General features: G+C 43.7%; 1 protein-coding gene across 11 annotated transcripts in view; it reads left to right on the forward strand.

Moving 5' to 3' along the window:
• FNBP1 (formin binding protein 1) overlaps positions 1 to 19,443 on the forward strand; it is a 134,029-nt gene that overhangs the window by 37,895 nt on the left and 76,691 nt on the right. For all 11 annotated transcript variants that reach the window (XM_045771266.2, XM_087869276.1, XM_045771261.2 and 8 more), the window contains exon 2: positions 10,570 to 10,685. In XM_045771266.2, coding sequence (XP_045627222.1) covers positions 10,570 to 10,685 — 116 coding nt within the window. The remainder of the gene's footprint in view (positions 1 to 10,569; positions 10,686 to 19,443) is intronic.

The raw sequence follows: 19,443 nt of genomic DNA on the forward strand, positions 1-19,443 counted from the left end.
ACCGTCTGAGCCAGCCAGCCAGGCACCCCTCATTTAATCATTATATTTTATTTACTTATTTTTAAAAGATTTTATTTATTTTTATTGAGAGCGAGAGAGAGCATGAGCAGGGGGAGGGGCAGAGGGAGAAGGACAAGCAGACTCTGTGTTGAGTGTGGAGACTGACACGGGGCTCAATCTCAGGACCCTGAGATCACGACCTGAGCCAAAACCAAGAGTCAGATGCTTAACTAACTGCGCCACCCAGACGCCCCTCATTTAATCATTTTAAAACACAGGCTGTAAGTCACAAAGAGGTCATAGAGAGAGAGAGAGGGATTGTATTAGTTGGCAAAGACTCAAAGAAAACTGTCCCGTGGAACCCTGGCTGTGGTCTCCAAGGCTCTGGCTGATCTGGCCTCTGTCTTTCTCCTTATCACACCCTTCTTCCTCTTTATCTTCACACTCGAGGTATACTGGATAGCCTTCATTTCCTTCAATTTTGCCATGTTCTTTCCTTCCTGGGGCTTCTGCATGTTCTCTTCCCTCTGCCTGGACTGTTTCCCTCCCCCACCTTCTCCTCCCGGCTTCTCCCCATTTTGCCTAACTGGCTTTTCCTTTTCCTTCTTGTTTCAGCTTGAACATCACTTCCTCTGAAAGGCTTTCCTTAATCCCACAACTAGAACCGATCCCACACTCCTATGATCCCACTGCCTTTTACCTTAATTAAAACTCCTCTGTCCTCATCTGTAATTCTAGTGCGTGGCAGAGAGCTTGGCTCATGGTCGGCTCTCAAAGTGAAATGGTTGGGTTCTTGCAATTTATTGGAAAGAGAGGGTTGTATGGGTTAGATTGAAAATAAGAGACCCAAAGAGAAGTGGCTCAGATGATAAGGACACATCATTCTCACACTACAGGGTCCAGAGGCAGGCCGTTCTGGGATTGGTGTTGAGATCCAGTGACTTGATCTGCCATCCCAGCCTATCGATCAGGGAGGCTTCCTCCTCGTGGTTGCAGGATGGTTGTAGCAACTCCAAGCATCCAGGCAGCTATGACCAAGTCAAGTCAAGAAGAGGAGGAGTTTTTAGGGAGGGCGACCTTTCTCAGTAGCCACCCATAGATATCCCACCCATCTAGTTAGCCAGGGTGACAAGTCATGTCTAGCTAAGGGAGCTGGGAAAAGATACAATCGAGGTGCTCTGCCAAAGGGAAGATGGGATGAGTAAGGGGATAGCAGCTGGACTATTGGCCCAGAGGGTCTGTCCCCAGGGATAGCTTACAGAACCGGGGGCTGGAAGAACTGGCCAGTCTCACAAAGGACCCCCCTCAACCAGTACAAAGCTCACAGGTACAGCCATTTTGAACGCCCCGGGTAATGCCTCCCATCTCTGCAGACGAGTGTTTTTTTCCCTAATTTGCCACGCACAGGGACAATTTTCACCTCTTAGCTCCAGCACCTGTTCCTGGAGAGCTTCTGATTGGTCCAGTCTAGTCTGTCGTATGGGTCCTTTGGGTCAGATGCTCGGCTGTGGCAGTGGGCTGGAGAGTGGGGAATCCCTTGCCTTAAAAAGAGAACAACACCTATGTGTTTGCTTAACCACCTTTACTTAAAATTGGAAGTGAGTTCATTGCTAAGTGTTTGGAAAATCTTTTGCATTGATGTTAAGTAAGTTTCAGGTGACAGGGCTTAAAATTTTTTTTTTCCTATGATATTTCTGTAATATTTTGCACCCCTTCCCCCCACACATGGAAATATTTATGGCGTTTAGAAATGAGTCAGGCCTTTAAAAATCTGGGGTTTTTTTTTTCTTCTCATTAAAAATTTAGCTTATATGCTTTGTTCTCGTTTAGCCTTTGGATTGCCTTCAGTGTTCTGGCATTAGGGTGTGGTTTCTTCTTACTTCCCTGTCCCTCCTTTCTTCCTCCCTTAGGTTGGTCTTGAACTTGTTTCCTGGGGGCACGAATCACCTGTAGAGAACAGTGTGGGATGTTGGAGAGGGCTGCTTAGCTCTCCAGGGTTGGAAGAAAGGAACGCAGGGCAGCCGGAGGAGGGCAGGTTACTGAACGCTTGTGTCTGCTGATTGAGCAGGCTCGGGACGAGAGAGACCAGTTCCTATTTAGTCAGACTCAACGGAGCGGATGGATAAACACCAGGAAATGAGCAAGTGGATTTCATCTCCAGGCTGAAGCCAGACCCTGATGATACTGAACATTTGTGTTAAAGATGTTCATGTCACAAGCACGACTGGACAAAGCCCCTCTTGCATTATCACAGCGAGACGGCATTTTTTCTTATACAGAGCAAGACTTTGCTTTCTGTGACGAGTTTCTGTCTTTCCATTAGAGCTGATTGATTCAATCCACCCTGGATACACATTAGAGCCATCTTTCTAACCCTGGGTTTTATAGCTCCATCATCTTTCATACTTTTCCTCTTCTACTTAAGATATTTGACAGTGTCTGGACGAAGGAGTAATTTTTATGACCACTTTAAAAATGACTGGTTTTGTTTTTTAAAGAAAAAAGTAAGCATTCTTTAAAACGGTGTTTTTTTTCCTTGAAAAATAATATTCTTTGTGATCTCTTTTAGTCAGTATATTTGGGGCAGGCACAGGTGTTTATTTTTGTTTGTTTGTTGCTTTTACTGTATCCAGGGGAACGGAGGGGGAGCAGAGAGTGACTACAGTATTCTAATAAGTACATTGAAATAATAGGCCAGAAGCTTCTTGCGGCTTCTTAAAGGAATACATTCCATAGCAATCTCCCCTCCAAATCTCCTCTGCTCAGACTCGAGGAGAGTCAGAATTCCGGTGCTTTGGGTACAAGTTCTGTTTTTCACCCTCTCTCTCGTCATGTCAGGATGCAGTGTAAGATTCGGCCCCGCATTCATCAGCCTCAAGTCTGTCCATCCCGTCCAGCATCAGCCTCCTTGCTGCCCTTTTACACAATAGAATTATTGTCATAAAAACATGAAAATGCAGCTTTTCAGATTCTGTGTGCTTTTCCACATTCTTTACACTGCTGACTTCATCCACATGCTGTTGCCTCTTAAGCTTGTTAAAGTTTTGTTGTTTTTTTTAGAAGATTTTATTTATTTATTTATTCATTCATTTATTTATTAGAGAGAGAGAGAGTGAGCATAGGGATGGAGAGAGACAAGCAGACTTTGTACTGAGCAAGGAGCCTCTTGCAGGGCTCGATCTCAGGACCCCGAGATCATGACCTGAGCTGAAATCAAGAGTCAGATGCTCAGCTGAGCTGCCCAGGCACCCCTAAAGTTGTTGGCTTTTTTTTTTTTTTAAACTCATACATATGTTTTCATTCTGTGTTTGTTTACATTTTACTTCTTGGGTTCAGAATGCCAGTGCTGGAAGGAGCCATAAACAGAATAGTTCCTTAGTATTTTCATTTTCACCACAGTAACAGAGCTCGGTACACTGTGGCTAGTTACGGCAAATATGCCTCCATCGGTACCTGGTTCTATGGCAGTTTGTGGACTTGCATCTTAAAAAGATTCTGAGTTCAGTAAAACCTTCCATTTTGTGCCCTTTTCCTAATTAAAACCTTTTGTATTAACTTGACTGTCCAACCATGACACTGTGATGTTGGAGCTCCTAGCGTCTCTTATGTCTCACAGTCTTGCTCTTCAACCCAGGGGAGCGCGCCCCTCCTAATTCACAGAACCTATTTCAGAAATAGAAGATGGATGTGTGATTTTACAGAAGGTGTCTGTGCTGCTTGAAATAAACCCTCTACCGCCGGCCTTTACCTTTCATCTGTTCTTTCTGTGTAAATAATGAATTTCCTTTGGGTAATGGTTTTTCATCATTTCAAGGTTTGACACGCTCATGCTAAAAATATATATTTCGGTATTTCTGCCTTTTTCTAAGGATTTATATATTTTGAGAGAGAGAGAGAGAGGAAGAGAGAGAGAGCGAGCCAAGTGGTAGGGTGGGAGAGGTAGGGGGAGAAAGAAGCCTCAAGCAGACTCCCCAATGAGCACAGAGCCCAACATGGGGCTCGATCCCAGGACCCTGGTTTCATGACCTGAGCCGAAACCAAGAGTCAGCTGCTCAACTGACTGAGCCACCCAGGCACTCAAGGGAATTTCTGCTTTTAATATTATGTATGAGAAAAATTCTTTTTATTTGTCCATGGAGATTAATTGAAGTCTTTGCTTCAAATTGAGATCTGGAATTTTAGGTGGTATCCGTGATGATACATTTTTGTTCGTAAAGGTTTATACAACTTTTTTGTCCCTATATATACAGCTACTTTAATATTCAGAACCTAATTGATTTTTAAAAACATTTTAAGTGGAGCTTTTGTTACATTTAGTCTGAGTAAATCTATACGTGCTGACACTTTTCTCTCAAAGATAAGAGGAAGCTAATACCAGTAATATCATCCCAAGGGATTCTGTTCAAATAGAGGCATTTAAAGTCTGCTTCTCAAAGTGCCCTAGTCCTTTGGAAAGTGAATTTATCCTAAATTAGAGTATCCTGAAACAGTGGTCTAGACAGCACGGACGGAAGTGGACCCAGCGATATGGAAGGGATAATGCTCTTCACTGAGTGACTCACTGGGGGACAGATGGGTGGAGAGCTGGCCTCAGGATACCCTTCCTCTGAGTCTGAGCCATTGACACAGAGGTAACTTTAGCAACTTAGTTTCTTACCAGATTGGCTTGTTCCGGGCATTTTGAGTTTGTGTCGGTTTAGTAAACTTTTCAATGACAGGAAGTACTGTACTAAGAACTGACCTATACTTTGGAGAAAAACTTCCTTGAGGCTGACTTGGGCCTCCTCATTTTAACACAACTACTTTTCTGAAAGTAGCCCTTGTGTCACTTCTTCTGCAGACTTTGAGAGAAAAATCAGATTTCAGAAGACTTCTTAAGCATAGCGAGACCAGTCTTGGCACCTTGACTGATGAGTTGCTGTTGTAGACAGATGAAGGCAAAATTTGTGTTGAACTTCATGATGCTTCGGGAACTCTGATGAAGATACAATGACCCAAACAACTGCCGTGGTTCATACTCCTGGTTCGGTCTTCAGTGTGCCTACAGCCAGACCTGAAAATAATTGGAAAATACAGTAATTGCATTTGATTGATGCACTTGTACTCTCCTCATTTGTCTCTGCAGCTGACTCAGCCTCTTGTAGCCAACAGCTCCTGGCACGGACCTTTGTTTGGTTTGAATTCAGGGAGCAATAAGAGGTCAAGAGGGGGCCCATCGCGTTGTAGCCAGCTCCTTGGAAACATCCACCTGCAGTTCTCTTGGCAATGTTGGAGTTAATTCTTGAGTGTATATAGAGTAGGCACTGGTACATTAAACATAATTTTCCTTTAGGTCATATATTATCTGCCTTCCTTAGTCTTTGGAAATACGAAGTTTCCAAACAGATTTTAGAGTGTGTGTCATGAGGTAGGAGTTCTTAAAGTGCAGTCCCTGGACCTCCGGAGGTTCCAGAAACCCTCTTATGGAGTCCACAGAGTCAAAACTATTTTCATAATGATACTAAGACATTGTCTCAGTCACTATGTGGATGTTTTCGCTCATGGTACAAAAATGGTGGTTGGGAAGGACACTGGCACCTTGGTGTGAATCAGGGCAATGGCTCCAAACTGTAGCAACAGCTCTTGTATTCTTCACTGGTAGCTGTTTAAAAAAAATCAGTTTTATCTAAAAATGTCCTTGATGGGGGCGCCTGGGTGGCTCAGTCAGTTAAGCATCTGCCTTCAGCTCAGGTCATGATCCCAGGGTCCTGGGTTCGAGCCCTGCACAGGGCTCCCTGCTCAGCGGGGAGTCTGCTTCTCCCTCTCCCCCCCCCCCCCCCCGTCATGTGCTCTCTCGCTCTCTCTCTGTCAAATAAATAAGTGAAATCTTTTATGACAAGATGGGAAGTATGCCTGAAGCACTTAGTGTTACCCGGTTACTTAGGTGATTATATTGTGAGCTGAACTAAGTGCTTTTTTCATGGACACCATTTTTACTTAAGAGAGCAATTGAAGGACAAACTCTTGGGCATTTGGCAGATATTTTCTCAAAAATGAATGAAGTGAGCCTGTCCCTTTAAGGAAACAAGTATTTGTTGCCAATGATAACATTCTAGCTTTTAAGTGAAAATTAGAATTTTGGAAAATTTGTATTTGCCACTGTGAACTTGACAGCTCCCCAGTATTTAAAGATTCATCATATTCTTGATCTCGGGGTCGTGAGTTCAAGCCCCATGTTGGGCACAGAGCTTTTTTTTTTTTTAATAAAAATTTTATTTATTTATTTGAGGGGGGGGATTGAGAGAACGAGTAGGAGGAGGGTCAGAGGGAGAAGCAGACTCACTGCAGAGCAGGGAGCCTGATGTGGGACTCGATCCCAGGACCCCAGGATCATGACCTGAGCTGAAGGCAGACGCTTAACCAACTGAGCCACCAGGCACCCAGGCATAGAGCTTATTAAAAAAATAAATAAATAATAGGGCACCTGGGTGACTCAGTCGGTTAAGCATCTGCCTTTGGCTCAGGTCATGATCCCAGGGTCCTGGGATCGAGTCCCATGTCAGGCTCAGCAGGGAGTCTGCTTCTTCCTTTCCCTCTGCCCCTCCTCCCCACTTATGCTCTCTCTGTTAAACAAATAATTTTTTTAAAAAAATCTTTAAAAAATTAAAAATTAAAAAAATACTTGAGATAGATAGCAATATAAACAAATGTGGTTTTAAAATATTTTGTAATGAAATGTGGCAACACTTGGAAGATCTGCAAGTATCAGTGAAATGATATTTTCTAAATGACCCATGCATAATGTTACACTGTCATGTGCAGGTAAAAGATCCATTCAAAGCCCAAGATCGACGACTGCATTTTATTGTAATCCGAGATGGAAAATGCATTGGGGTGGTTTCAGATTTCACATTGCAACTAGCCTTTAAGAAACTAGTATTAGTTGAATCTTGGTGTGGTATCAAATAATAGCCAGAATTACCTAAAAAGGCTATTGAAATACTCTTCCACTTTCTTACTGCATATCTGCGTGAAGTCTTATTTTTTTCGCATATTTCAGCCAAAGTAAGGAATCACAGCAGATTGAATGCAGAAACATCTGAGCGTGCAGCTGTCTCCTATTAAGCCAGACATTAAAGAGATTTGCAAAAATGTAAAACAGCGCCAGTTTTCTCACTTTTTTGCTGTTGTTGTTTTGGAAAGGAAAGTTCTTAAAAAGAAAACAATGCTATTTATTTTGACGTGTAATGGACTTAGTGTCGTCTTTTAAATGAATTAATAAATGTGTTTAAAACTCTCTCAGTTTTTAATTTCTGATAGAGTAAATATTGATAGCCATAACCCCCATAAATAAAAGCTTTTGGAGGTCCTTAATGATTTTTAAGAGGGCAGAGAACCGCAGTCATGTAACATCACAAGGAAAGGGGTCATCTTTGATAGTGGCCCCATCTCCAAGGGGGCAAAGGCTGTTTTTTTAAAGGGCCATTTATAATATTTGCTCACAAAGGAGTCTTTTTAAGATTTGGACTGTTTTTCCATTAAGTTTTCCACATTTTGGTCAAGAATGTAAGTGGGTTGATTAGTTTTTCATCTGTTTTGAATTTGCTTTTAGCTGCTGTCAAGAAAGTCCATGCCGTGGCGATACATGTGATGGGAGTGGTAGAGTGTGGCATCATTACGGATGTTTTAGTATTTTTAAAAATTTTATTCATGACAACATTTTATTTCATTTCGTTCTTTTTTTAAGTAAGCTCTACGCCGAGCGTGGGGCTCGAACTCACGACCCCAAGATCAAGAATCGCACGCTCCACCTACTAAGCCAGCCAGACGCCCCTAAAGGTGTTTTCATACAGCATAAAAAGAACGATACTGTATGGACAAGCAAGGACTAGCTTATTTGTTGCTACTGAGTACGGTTTTTAGTATTAAGATCTTCTATCTTATTTTGACCTTACTTTAGTGCTTTATGATAGCTTGTAGAATGTTCCTGAATACAGATAACTTTATTGAAAACATACTGTTGGTTTGGGGCCAGTAATTTTTAAGCGAGACTAAATTCAAATGTAGATTTTTTTTAAAAAGAGTTTTGGTATCCAAAGCTGTTGCTCTGTATTCTGTACATCAGGGCTAAAAAAAAAAAAAAAAAAAAAAAAGAATCGCATACTCACAGAGAAAAGTATGTAGTGAGATTATCAGCAGGACAATCTAAGAGCAGATCGGGTTAGCAAGTTTTCAAGGCAACCCCTGTAACTCCTGAAAATAGTAAAGTTCTGGGGATGGGAGATGAAACAGAGAGAGGACTCTCTAATGGACGGAGGGGTGTGGAAAGGAGTTTTTAAATAGGATCGCTATGAAACTAGATTAGCAAGGGGTTACCTACCAGCCCAGAGCTTTAGACAGACCTTGCTCTAAATAGCTACGAATGATTTGTAATCATGACTTGAATTGTTTGTATATTTGTTCTCTCAAGTAGTTTGAAGTGACCCAGTCTTGTTTACACTATTAATTTGCTTGACAATCCTCGTCTTTATAGAGGACCTAAATAAATCACCTTCCTGACCAGTGTTCCTTGAAGGGAACCTAGATGTCTGTGGAATATGTTATTGGGAACCAAGAATCAACAAAAACCGTAAATAGTTGTCTCTTGTTTTTTACGATAATGTAAACAATTATTAGATTTAAGGACATTTCACGGGGATTCTTTTCCATGAGAAAAACATTCCAGTAAAATAAAACCTTAGTTTCTCAAACTGTCCTGTGGGCCTGGGTGGGAGTAACGTTGAGGAAATGAGTCTTCTTCAAGAAGAGAATTTCTGACGTTGGAGAAAAAGTGTTCTTGACTCTGCGGGGTACCTGCTCCCCCCCCAAGGTGGGCTTCTAGGGAACCCCGCGTACTCATTTTCCGGTTTGCACAGCTTTGAATGGGACACAGGATGACAGCACGAGGACGGGTGTAAGGTGGGAGATGCTGGGTTTTAAAACCAAGCTGAAGGATGGCACGGAGGGTGTCCTGTTGGATCGCACACACCTGTGATAGGATTAAATTCTGGCTTTGTAGTTTTATATCTGATTTGACGCTTTTCCATTTTCCATGAGCCTCGTGGCTGAGTCGTGAAATTAGGCAGGGAGAGCTTCTGCATCTTCAGGCCTATGACTCCACTCGGCTGTGGTCGGTGGCCCCCGGCGGTGAAGTCCCAGGCTGGGGCCAGAACCCGCCCCCTCTCTTCCTGCCCTCTCCCGGGAGGTAGCAGATGTTCCATCTCTCTCGGGGCAGCTCCCCCTTCCCTGCGATGTCGCGCTGACACTCCCTTCGCTTTCTCAGGCCTCTCCAGGCTCGCCCTCCGGGGCCAGGCCCTCTTGACTAACTCCGTGCAGAGTTGCAGCTGACTTTGCCGACCCCCTCCTTGGATCCTTGTCTGCTTCAGATCCAGCAGCTCACAGGCCTCCCTCTTTGAGCTCCGAATAGATCTGTGTTTCCAGCTCCCTGCTGGACATGTCACTCTCTTGTGCAACGTGTCGCTTCACCCCAGACCGCCGCCCCTTGGCTCTCTGGTCCCGGGAGCCAGAGGCAGGGAGGCCCCCAGAATCCTGCCTCTCCCTCATATTCCTTTCCAGCCTCCTCATGCAATCGGCCACTAATACTAGCTGATTCTAGTTGTTACGGGTCTGTATATCCTCCTCTTTCCTCCCATTTTCTTTCACTGGACTAGCGAACAATCTCCCGACTTCCACGTCCTGGCGATTCTAAACATGTCTGTGGGCGTGCCTCTCTCCTTGCAAGTTCAGCGGCTCATTTGAACGCCCTGGTGAAGCTAAGCTCCTTTGCACATGTTTGAGGCCTGGGGTGATGGGCCGGGACTTTTTCCAGTTTCTTACCCACCACCATCCTTCCCTTGAGCCTTCCCCCACCTTCTCTCCAGAGGGACAAGTCCCGTCCCCCCATCCCCAGATTCCTGGATGTGTCCCCACCTTTGCAGTAGCTGTTGCTGAAATAGCATCCTCTCATTCTTCCGGTATAGGGACCTTCAGGCACTCTGCAAGATGGGGCTCTATTTCTGTTCTTGTAGGTTCCCTGGCTCTTTTCCTGGCACACAGTGTGGGTTTGATAAATGTTCGAATGTTTGAATAAAGTCCACATGAGTCATTTTATTTTTCTGTTTGAAGAAAGCAGTATTTTGTAACCCTTCTTGCTCCCATTTGCTTCCCCGAATTTCAGTGAGCTGTTTTGAGTAACTCAGAGATAACAGGTAAGGTACTGGCAAGCACGACTGTGTTGATGTGAGTGTTTCACCTCTCGGTTTTTGGACCCTGGAAAATATATTTTCCTTTGCACCAGGATGTTAACTATATCCCCAAACCATGTTTCTAACATGAACGAATGGGTCAGAGTTCAGTACCCCAGGCAGTTTTCAAACCAAATTTGGTAATGTTGATTTAAAACCGCTCAACAAGGAAAGCACCCAGTACAATCATGGAAAATATTAGAACTGCTCTCTACCCAGCGACATATTGTTGAGAGAATTGTTCACTGAAATTATATTAATCACAGAGAAGGATTATAAGGCACTCTCTCTCTGTTTTTTTAAACAGGATCAATTTGACAACTTAGAAAAACACACACAGTGGGGAATTGACATTCTTGAGAAATACATCAAATTTGTAAAGGAGAGGACAGAGATCGAACTCAGCTATGCAAAGCAACTCAGGTAAGTTGATATTGAAAAAGGTTGTTTGTTGACTGCAGAATGGATGTAACGATAGTTTATATTTTCGCTTATACCGTGAATGTATAATCCTTTAAATATGTCTTTTTTGCCTTTTATATAAGGTGACATTTCAATAGAAACCATTGCTTTTGATATAGAAAATTCATTTTCTTAGAACAATAAAAATAAAAATTAAGTTATTGGCTTTAGGCTTTTTTTTTTTTTTGAAGGATATTTTCTGGATTTTGGAGCTACTTATTTTTTTTCCAGAAAACTCCTAATTGAACCATAATATATAGAGAGAAGTGCACATCATAAGTGTACAGCCCCAGAAATCTTCACAAAGTGAACACCCCCGTGTCACCAGCACCCAGATGGAGAAACAGGCACATCCAGCCCCAGAGGCCCCCTCGCCCCTTCCGGCACACCACCCTCCTCCCGTGACTGTCCACTCTTCTCCTTCAAATGACATGGGCAGTCTTGCCTGTTTTTGAACCGCATGTGAATGTATTCACTTATTAGGCACTGTTTGTATTTGGCTTCTCTTGTTCTACGGTATGTTTAGAAGATTCAGTCATGTGGCTGTATATGGGGGTAGCTTGTTTCTTCACTGGTGATTGGTATTTGGGTGTGAGTATACCTCAGTTCACCCGTTCCTCTGCCATTAGGCGATTGCTCGTCTCCTATTTGGGGATATAAAGTCTGTCTACACCCAGGAGTGGAATTGTGGGGTCATAGGTGTTTAGATTTAAGTAGACAGGTTTCCAAAATGCTTCTCTGGATCCACGCTCCGTCCAGCAGCCTGTAAGAGTCCTGTAAAGCAGCATCTTAAAGTGTTTGGACTGCTTACATCTTTAATGACAAAATTATCCAAGAAATTTGTGCTTTTCGATAAAATGTGTGAAAGTTGTTGGTAGGACGAAGCTGGAACTTGACACGGCAGGCACAATCTTTAATGATTTCTTGTTTGGTTGAATTGGTTGGTGCACATTGTTTTAAGACTTGTTAAAGATCCAGATGACTTTTGGTATAGAAACATTTCATTCGTTCGGGGCACCTGGGTGGCTCAGTCGGTTAAGCATCTGCCTTCAGCTCAGGTCATGATCCTGAGGTCCCGGGATCGAGCCCCACGTAGGGCTCCCTGCTCAGGCTTCTCCCTCTCCCCCCCCTCAGGCTCTGTCTCACTCTCTCTCTCTCTCATAAATAAATTAAAAATCTTAAAAAGAAGAAAAAGAAACATTTCATTCAAACCCCAAGAGCGTCTGCAGAAGGGGTGTGTCAGGTGTCACTGCGAGAAGGTGGATTCTTCTAGAGCTGGTGTTGTTTATAAATATGCACCTGAGTGGTGCATATGGATTGTTTTTATGGATGACACGTTCTGCTTCCATTGAGTAAATAAAACATAAAACATATTGCTCAATGAAACAACTTATGACTCGCTGAATCCAGATCGATTTCTGGCACCGTGCGTGTAAACCAGCCTCACATCCTGAATGTAGCAACAGGGAAGGGGCTGCTTCGTGCTCATTAGCTAAATACTGCACTGCTAGTCATAATGTCTTCCGTGTGAAAATGGGTTACATACATCTTTTGCCAAAATACAGTCTCACCTTATGGATTTATCTGTTTGTTGTCTTTCTTCTTCTATGAGCTTGCACTCGTCTTGTCTGGAAACTTGGTCGCCATCTTGTTTTCCTCGGGAGGTTTGTGATTAGATGCCATTAATTCAGCACTTGGCAAGTGTCTGCTCGGTTCTGTGTCATGAAGGGAAAGGGCTTTCTTAGCCCCCCCTCTGGATTGCACCTGGCTTCTTGCCCTTTCCCATCATCCTGGGTGAGGGATGGAGGATGCAAGGAACAAAATGGGAAGCTATTGGAAAAGAATACAAAATCCAACATGGGTTTAGGGTAAAGTATGATGGCTCTCCACTGACTGCTTTACCCTCTTGTGGGTCACGTTTCACAACTTGAAATAGAGGATCCGTGTCAGGGTTCTGATGGCAATCTCTTGAGACGTACTTTTCCTGAGATCTAAATATATATTTGGTAGGCTCTATGTCCAACATGGGGCTCAAACACACAACCCCTAGATCAAGAGTTGCATGTTCCACCAACTGAGGCAGCCAGACACCCCCAGAGATTTAACTATTAACATTTGTTTCATTACATCCCTAAGAGGTATCTCAATTTGTACTTGCTGGGAGAAGTCGATGGGCAAGATCAGGAGTGATTGAACAAATGCCTTCAAGACCATTACTAACCCTTCAGACTGGTCTTCTCCTCCTTGATACTGAGCCCTCAGCCGGGTCCTCAACGCCAGTACATAAGCATCCTTTCTATCCTTTTGTCGATTTGCTTCTCCACTCACTGAAGTGACTCGGTTTCTCCCCTTTCTGCAAACCCAGGACCTCCTCTCCCGTCCTCGCCGCTTGCTTGCTTCATCACTGAGAACATTGAAGCAGTCAGAAGAAAACGTCCTCAGACTCTCAGCCTCTGTGCCCCCCATCCCGAGATGCTTCTGTCTAAATCCAGGCCCCCCTCTTGTGCATTTGGTGTCTCCCCTCCCTCCGGCTCTGGAACTCAGCCCCAGTGGTTCTCTCTCCCACGTCCTCAGTTCTTTCTTCTCTAGGGATTATTATCCTTGACCCATCAGCAGTTTTGATGGGGTGCATGCTCCCTCCTTGCTTGGCCTCTGTAATTCCAGTCTTCTGGCTTCCTTCCTACCTCACTGGGAGCTCCTTCTCAGCCCGTTCGCTGGCTCCTCCTTTGCCTCCTGCCTCTTCACCTGATGTGCCCTAGTGCCCAATCCCTGTCATCTTCCCCTCTGGATCTGTATTTCCTTGGTGATCTCATCTGGCTTTAAATAATCCACATGACCATAGCTCACAGGTATGTACCTCCAAGCTAGACCTCTGTCCTGGACTCCGACACAGATTATGCATTATCTCCTAAAGCCTATCTGAAATAGAAAGGGTCCAAAACCGAATCTGTCCACTTAAATCTGCATCTGCACGGCCCAGCTTTTCCCCCATGCACTTGAGGGCAGCTGCCTCCTTCCTTGTTAGGTCAGAAATCCCCTCTTTCTCTGCCACTCCTCCACCCCCGTCCCCAGTCTAAGCCATCAGGAAGTCCCGGTGACTGTACTTTGCAAATTTACCCAGAATCAGACCCCTTTCATGACCTCCACCTTGATCACTGTGGTCTAGTCCCCATCACCTCTCACCTGGGTTATTACTGAGACTTCTAACTGGTTTCCCTTATTCCCTTCTTATCTCCTCTTGTCTGTCTGTTTTCCACAAAGCAGCAAATCAGGGCACTCTGTTCAAAATGCCGACAACTCCCCATTTCACTCCGTACATCCAGAATGCTTAGTGTGGACGTCCTACAAAGCCCTATGTGATCATACCCCCCAACCTCTCTGACGTCATCTCTTTCCTCCTTCTCCCTCCTCTCTGCTCTAACCGTACCCACCTCCTTGCTGTTTCTCGTACACCCCAGGCACACTCTCGCCCCAGGGCTCGCCTTCCCATAATCGTATCACCTGTATGTTCTTCCCTGATCCACGTGCCCACCGCCTCGCCTCCCTTCAAGTCTTGGCTCAGATGTCCCCTGCTCAGTGAGGCCTACCTCATCCCCCCGCTGTACTTTATGGTTTTTCCATAGCCCTGATAACTTTCTACCGTTCTTTATAATTTTCTTATGTTTCATATTTATTGCTCATTGCCTTCCCCTCCTCCCCGCTGGAATGGACGCTGCTTAAGGGCAGGGGTTTTGGAGTTGTATTCCGGTAGCATGGAACAGTGCCTCATACATGATAGGTTCTCAGTAAATAGCTGTAGAAAGAGTGAATCGACAGGTCCAGGTCTAAGATGTTTGGTCCCCACTGCTTCAAGGAGAATCGTGTGTTTGCACGGGCTGTGAGAGCTGATGGGGGCTTACCAGGGGCTGTGAGAGCTGATGGGGGCTTACCAACAAACAGAACAACCAACAATGTGTCAACAGAGTACCAGGGGAGCCTAATGAATGAGACACCTTGGAGCTCACCTTCTCACTGTGGAAAACAGCCCAAATGCAAATAAGCATTTATTTGAATCATTTAAAGATAACATTTATCATCCCAGATAAGTAAAGCCAGAACACCATGGTGGGTGGGGGTTACTTAGCTAGACTGGCCAAGGAAAACCTGTTGCTTGAGAACCGAAGGACAAAGAGAGAGGGTGGGCATGCCAAGATCTGGGGTGGGGGGGTAGCTCTTCCAGGCCAAGGAACCAGCAAGTGCAAAGGTCCTGAGGTGGAAACATGTTCAAGGAATGGAAAGGCCAGGGTAACTGAAGCACGATCAACAAATGCTTGCTTGAAATATCAGTATGATGTTGAAAAAGCAACATGATCTTTTTGGAGAGACTTCTGGCATTAAATCATTTTTGTTTTTTTCAGCATTAGAGGAAAAATAATGCTAACTTATTTTAGAAGCAATGGATGATCATTGGGGCTTTGATTTCTGTAGGTGTAGGGGTTGGCAATCTACAGCCTATGTCCCAATCCATCCACTGCCTGGTTTTATAAATAAAGTTTTATAGAACCACGGCCACATCCATTCATTAATGTATTGTCTATGGCTGCTTCTGAAAACAATTACAATTGACTAGTTGCAACGGGGACCACCTGAGCGTGACCTACTTGCAAGTCTGAAATACTTACTATCCGACCCTTTACGGGAAAAGTTTACTGACCCTTGCTATAGTTACTATTTCTTCAAGGCAATGTAAGATCAAATTCCTAATAAAATTTTAAAACATTTCATATGACCTATATTAGAGAACCAACTATTGATTGCCCTTAGCAACTGTTGGATTTTTTTAAGAAGCTAAATTATTTGTTATGACCAGATAATGAATTTGTATGATTAATAATGCCAGAGGTATAAAACGGTTTACCGTGAAGGGTCCCTCCTTCTCTTAACCTTGTCCCTGGGGACAATAAATGTTATCAGTCTCTTGTTTATCCTTCTCGAGAAATTTTATGCCGACACAGGCAAATGAGGGTGTGTTTTCTTCCTTGCTTCCCCAGCAGTTCCGTGTGCCCTTGTCTTTCTACATCCTGGAGATTGTTCCGAGGATTCATTATTTTTGTGGTGGCCGTGTTGATTGTTTCCAATTGTTTGCAACTGGGAACAAAGTTGCAATGCATAACCTTGAGTAATCGCTTGGACTAGCCTGTCTAGAGACAGAGTTCCTAAAAGTAGTGCTCTGATTCTGGTGGAGTTCAACAAGTTGCCACTCTGAGGCTGTGACCCTTACGGCTCATACCAGGGCGTGGGGCAGTGCTACCTACCTTGACCCTCAGCGCTCCTTGGTACTGAGCTTTTCTTATCTTTGCCAATGTGATAAGTAGAAATTGCAGAGTCTGAGCCTTAGTTTGTGTTTCTCTTATTATCAATGAGGTTGAGCCTGTTTTTATACATTTGAGCCATTTATACTTTCCTTTTAATGAACCACTCATGTCCTGGTCAACTCTTTTTTTTTTTTTTAATTGGAGTTCATTGTCAATAAAAGGTAACTATGTAGAAACCATTTTATAAAATATATTGCATATTGTATATACAAGGAATTCAACTTACATTTACTTTCACCATAAAAAAGACATACAAATGAAACTGAAGGATTTGCTGAACCATAAATATTAAACTCTTATAAGATTTAGCAGAAAGATTATAAATAACTTGTAGGATGTCGTTACTGTTTTTTTTTTTAACTCCACGTATATAATTTTAAGCAAGCTCAATTGACTCACTGCTAAGTAAGATAAAGAAAATAATATTTACATGTTTTGCTTCCTCTTCTAGTTGAGTTATATAATTTGGTCTGTAACACGGTCCCACAGTTAATTTGTCTTAATTCTGCGTTTATTTGTTTGTTTATTTATTTATTTATTTATTTGTTTGTTTATTAGAGAGAGTGTGTGTGTGTATGTGCACGGTAGGGGAGGGGCAGAGGGAGAGAGAGAATCTCAAGCAGACTCTGTGCTGAGTCCAGAGCCCGATGATGGGCCGGATCCCATGACCCTGAGATCATGACCCAAGCCAAAGCCAAGAGTCAAATGCTTAACCAGCTGAGCCACCCAGGTGCCCCTTAATTCTGTATTTGAATATAAATGTATGCTCACCACCATTCCTTCTGCCACAGCCTCTCCACTTGTTTCTTGGCATCAAGAGAAATATGAATATTTCCCTCCCTAATGAGAGTTTGTGGAGTAATCCCTGGGGTTTGTTCCTGTTTGAAAATGCCCCCATACTTGATAATAATTTGACCTGGCTGTTTTCCAGTCATATTTTCGTTCTCTCCAAACTTTGTTGCTGCATTGATTGATTGATTGATTGATTGATTTTTTTGGTGGAAAAGTCTGGGGCCAGCCAGATTTTTTTGTCTTTGTAGGTGACTTGCTTGTTTGATTATATACGTGGAGAATGTTTTGTTTCATTTAGCAGTTTGATAACATCACCAAGCGAAGCCTTGTTGTTGACCATTCTTTGTCAGTTTCCTTAGAGCCCGTTCATACACAGACTGAATTCTTCATTTATTTCAGAGTAACTTTCTTCCATTACATCTCAATATTTTTTCTGTACTGCTTACTGGGTTTATATACTTCAGAGCTATGAGTTTTCCTTAGTTAAAGCGTCTTATTCTTTAGGTAATCTTTTTTTCTGCTTTTGTTAGTTGCTTTCCTTATTTGATTATCTCAGAGCTTTCTTTTGTTAAATTTGATATCCAGCCCACTTTATTTATTAGTTCTGTAGTGGTGTGCTTTAGTTCTTCGTTCATTTCCTTAACTTTGCAGTCTATTTAGCCCATGGTCTGGGAATTCTTTGCTTCATTGGCTTTGTGTTTTTATTAAGTTTGTCTGTAGTGTAAAATATTCTGGAGGAGTTTGCTTTTGCTTCTTTTCCTTCTTTTTTCCAGATTTGTTTGTTTGTTGTTGTTGTTGTTGTTGTTGTTTTTGGTCATTCCCTCCCTCCCTCCTTTCCTTCCTTCCTCCCAACCTACCTTTCTTCCCTTCCTCCCTTCCTCCCTCTTCCCCTCTTGCTCCTTCCTTCCTTCCTTTTTTCCTTCCTTCCTTCCTTCTTCCTTCTTTCTTCCTTCCTTCCTTCTTCTCCTTCCTTCCTCCATCCTTCCTTCCTTCCCACCTTCCCTCCTTTTCTTCTGTATTACATATCAGATCTTTTTACCTCACTCATGTTTAGTATGGGCAGTTCAGTGAAGTGCTTGAGAGAACAGACACTAGAGTCCCAGTAACTGGAATGCATTCTTTTTCTTCCGTTCAATAGTAACACAACTTGGGACAAATACTGTCTGTGCTTCATCTTTTTCATCTGGAAAATGTGAATAATAGTAATTCCCCCCGGGGGTGCCTGGGTGGCTCAGTCGTTAAGCGTCTGCCTTCAGCTTAGGGCGTGATCCCGGCGTTCTGGGATCGAGCCCCACATCAGGCTCCTCCGCTGGGAGCCTGCTTCTTCCTCTCCCACTCCCCCTGCTTGTGTTCCCTCTCTCGCTGGCTGTCTCTCTCTGTCAAATAAATCAATAAAATCTTTAAAGAAAAAAAATAGTAATTCCTACTGGGGCGCCTGGGTGGCTCAGTCAGTGAAGCAACTGCCTTCAGCTCAGGTCATGATCCCAGGGTCCTGGGATCCAGCCCCACATCATGGGGCTCTCTGCTCAGCGGGAAGTCTGCTTCTCCCTCTGCCTCTGCCTCTCCTCCAGCTTAAAAAAAAATAGTAATTCCTCCCTTCTAAGGATGTTAAGGGGACTTAATGAGTTAAGGCCCACACACTTCCTAAGCCTGCTTTTCTTACCCACGGCCGCAGCACCAGTGCTGCTGTTGGTTCTGACAGAGGGTAGGTGAGCCTTCCTGGCCGTGCTTCTAGTACTGTTGGTCTTTCCCTCTGAGCTCCGTTATGGGGTAAGGGTGAGGCAAAGGGCCTCGTTTTGTACATTTTGTCTTTGAGACTCTGAGTGTGTTCCGGAACTTTGTTAGAGGTTCTGTTTGAGAGTTTACTCCGCTAGGTCAAAGATTTCTCCTGTTCCTTTGGAATGCCTAGGTTGGGGATGATCTCCCGCAGGCATCCAGCTTGGATCCCTGGAGAGAGAGGATCCAGGTGGTGACCCCTGCTCCTGCCCGAATTCTGGCACCTGGGTGGTCGGCTTTCGTGTCTTCTTCTCAGAGCTTTCCTGTTCCTGTTCCCTGACTGCTCACTCACCCCTCAGTTTACTATCGTCGAAATTGATCTTCAGGGTTTTGTGGGCTTATTCCTAACCCACCCCACCGAAGCGGCAGTGAGGGTGGGGGCAGCATCCCCCATGTGGTCCTGGAATCTCCTGTCCCTTACCGCGGTCGCCACTTCTCAAAGTGCGCAGACTGAAGTTATGCTTCTGTCTTCATTGGCTTGTCTTCTGCTGTCGAAAATTGTCCTGGCTTTTACTTCTCACCTCTTGCTAGGAAAGCACAATTCCCTGGTCGAATTTTATTCTGCTGTCTTTATCCGGAAACCTTGTGGTGAGAAAGAAAGAAAAAAACACAACATTCCTGGACCCAACCCTGGACCTTCCATTTCAGAGGGCCTGGAACCGGGCCCAGGTATCTCCTTTTTAAAAGCTTCCCTGTGGCTCTTCAGATCAACCAAGTTTAAATCCAGTATCCTTATGAGAGGATTATATTTTTCTCTTACCTTTTAATTAGCCTGTCTGAAGAGCAAGTTTAATATA

Source organism: Ursus americanus, chromosome 18, assembly GCF_024610735.1.
Source record: "Ursus americanus isolate L20-20 chromosome 18, mUrsAme1.1.p, whole genome shotgun sequence".
NCBI classification, from domain to species: domain Eukaryota; kingdom Metazoa; phylum Chordata; class Mammalia; order Carnivora; family Ursidae; genus Ursus; species Ursus americanus.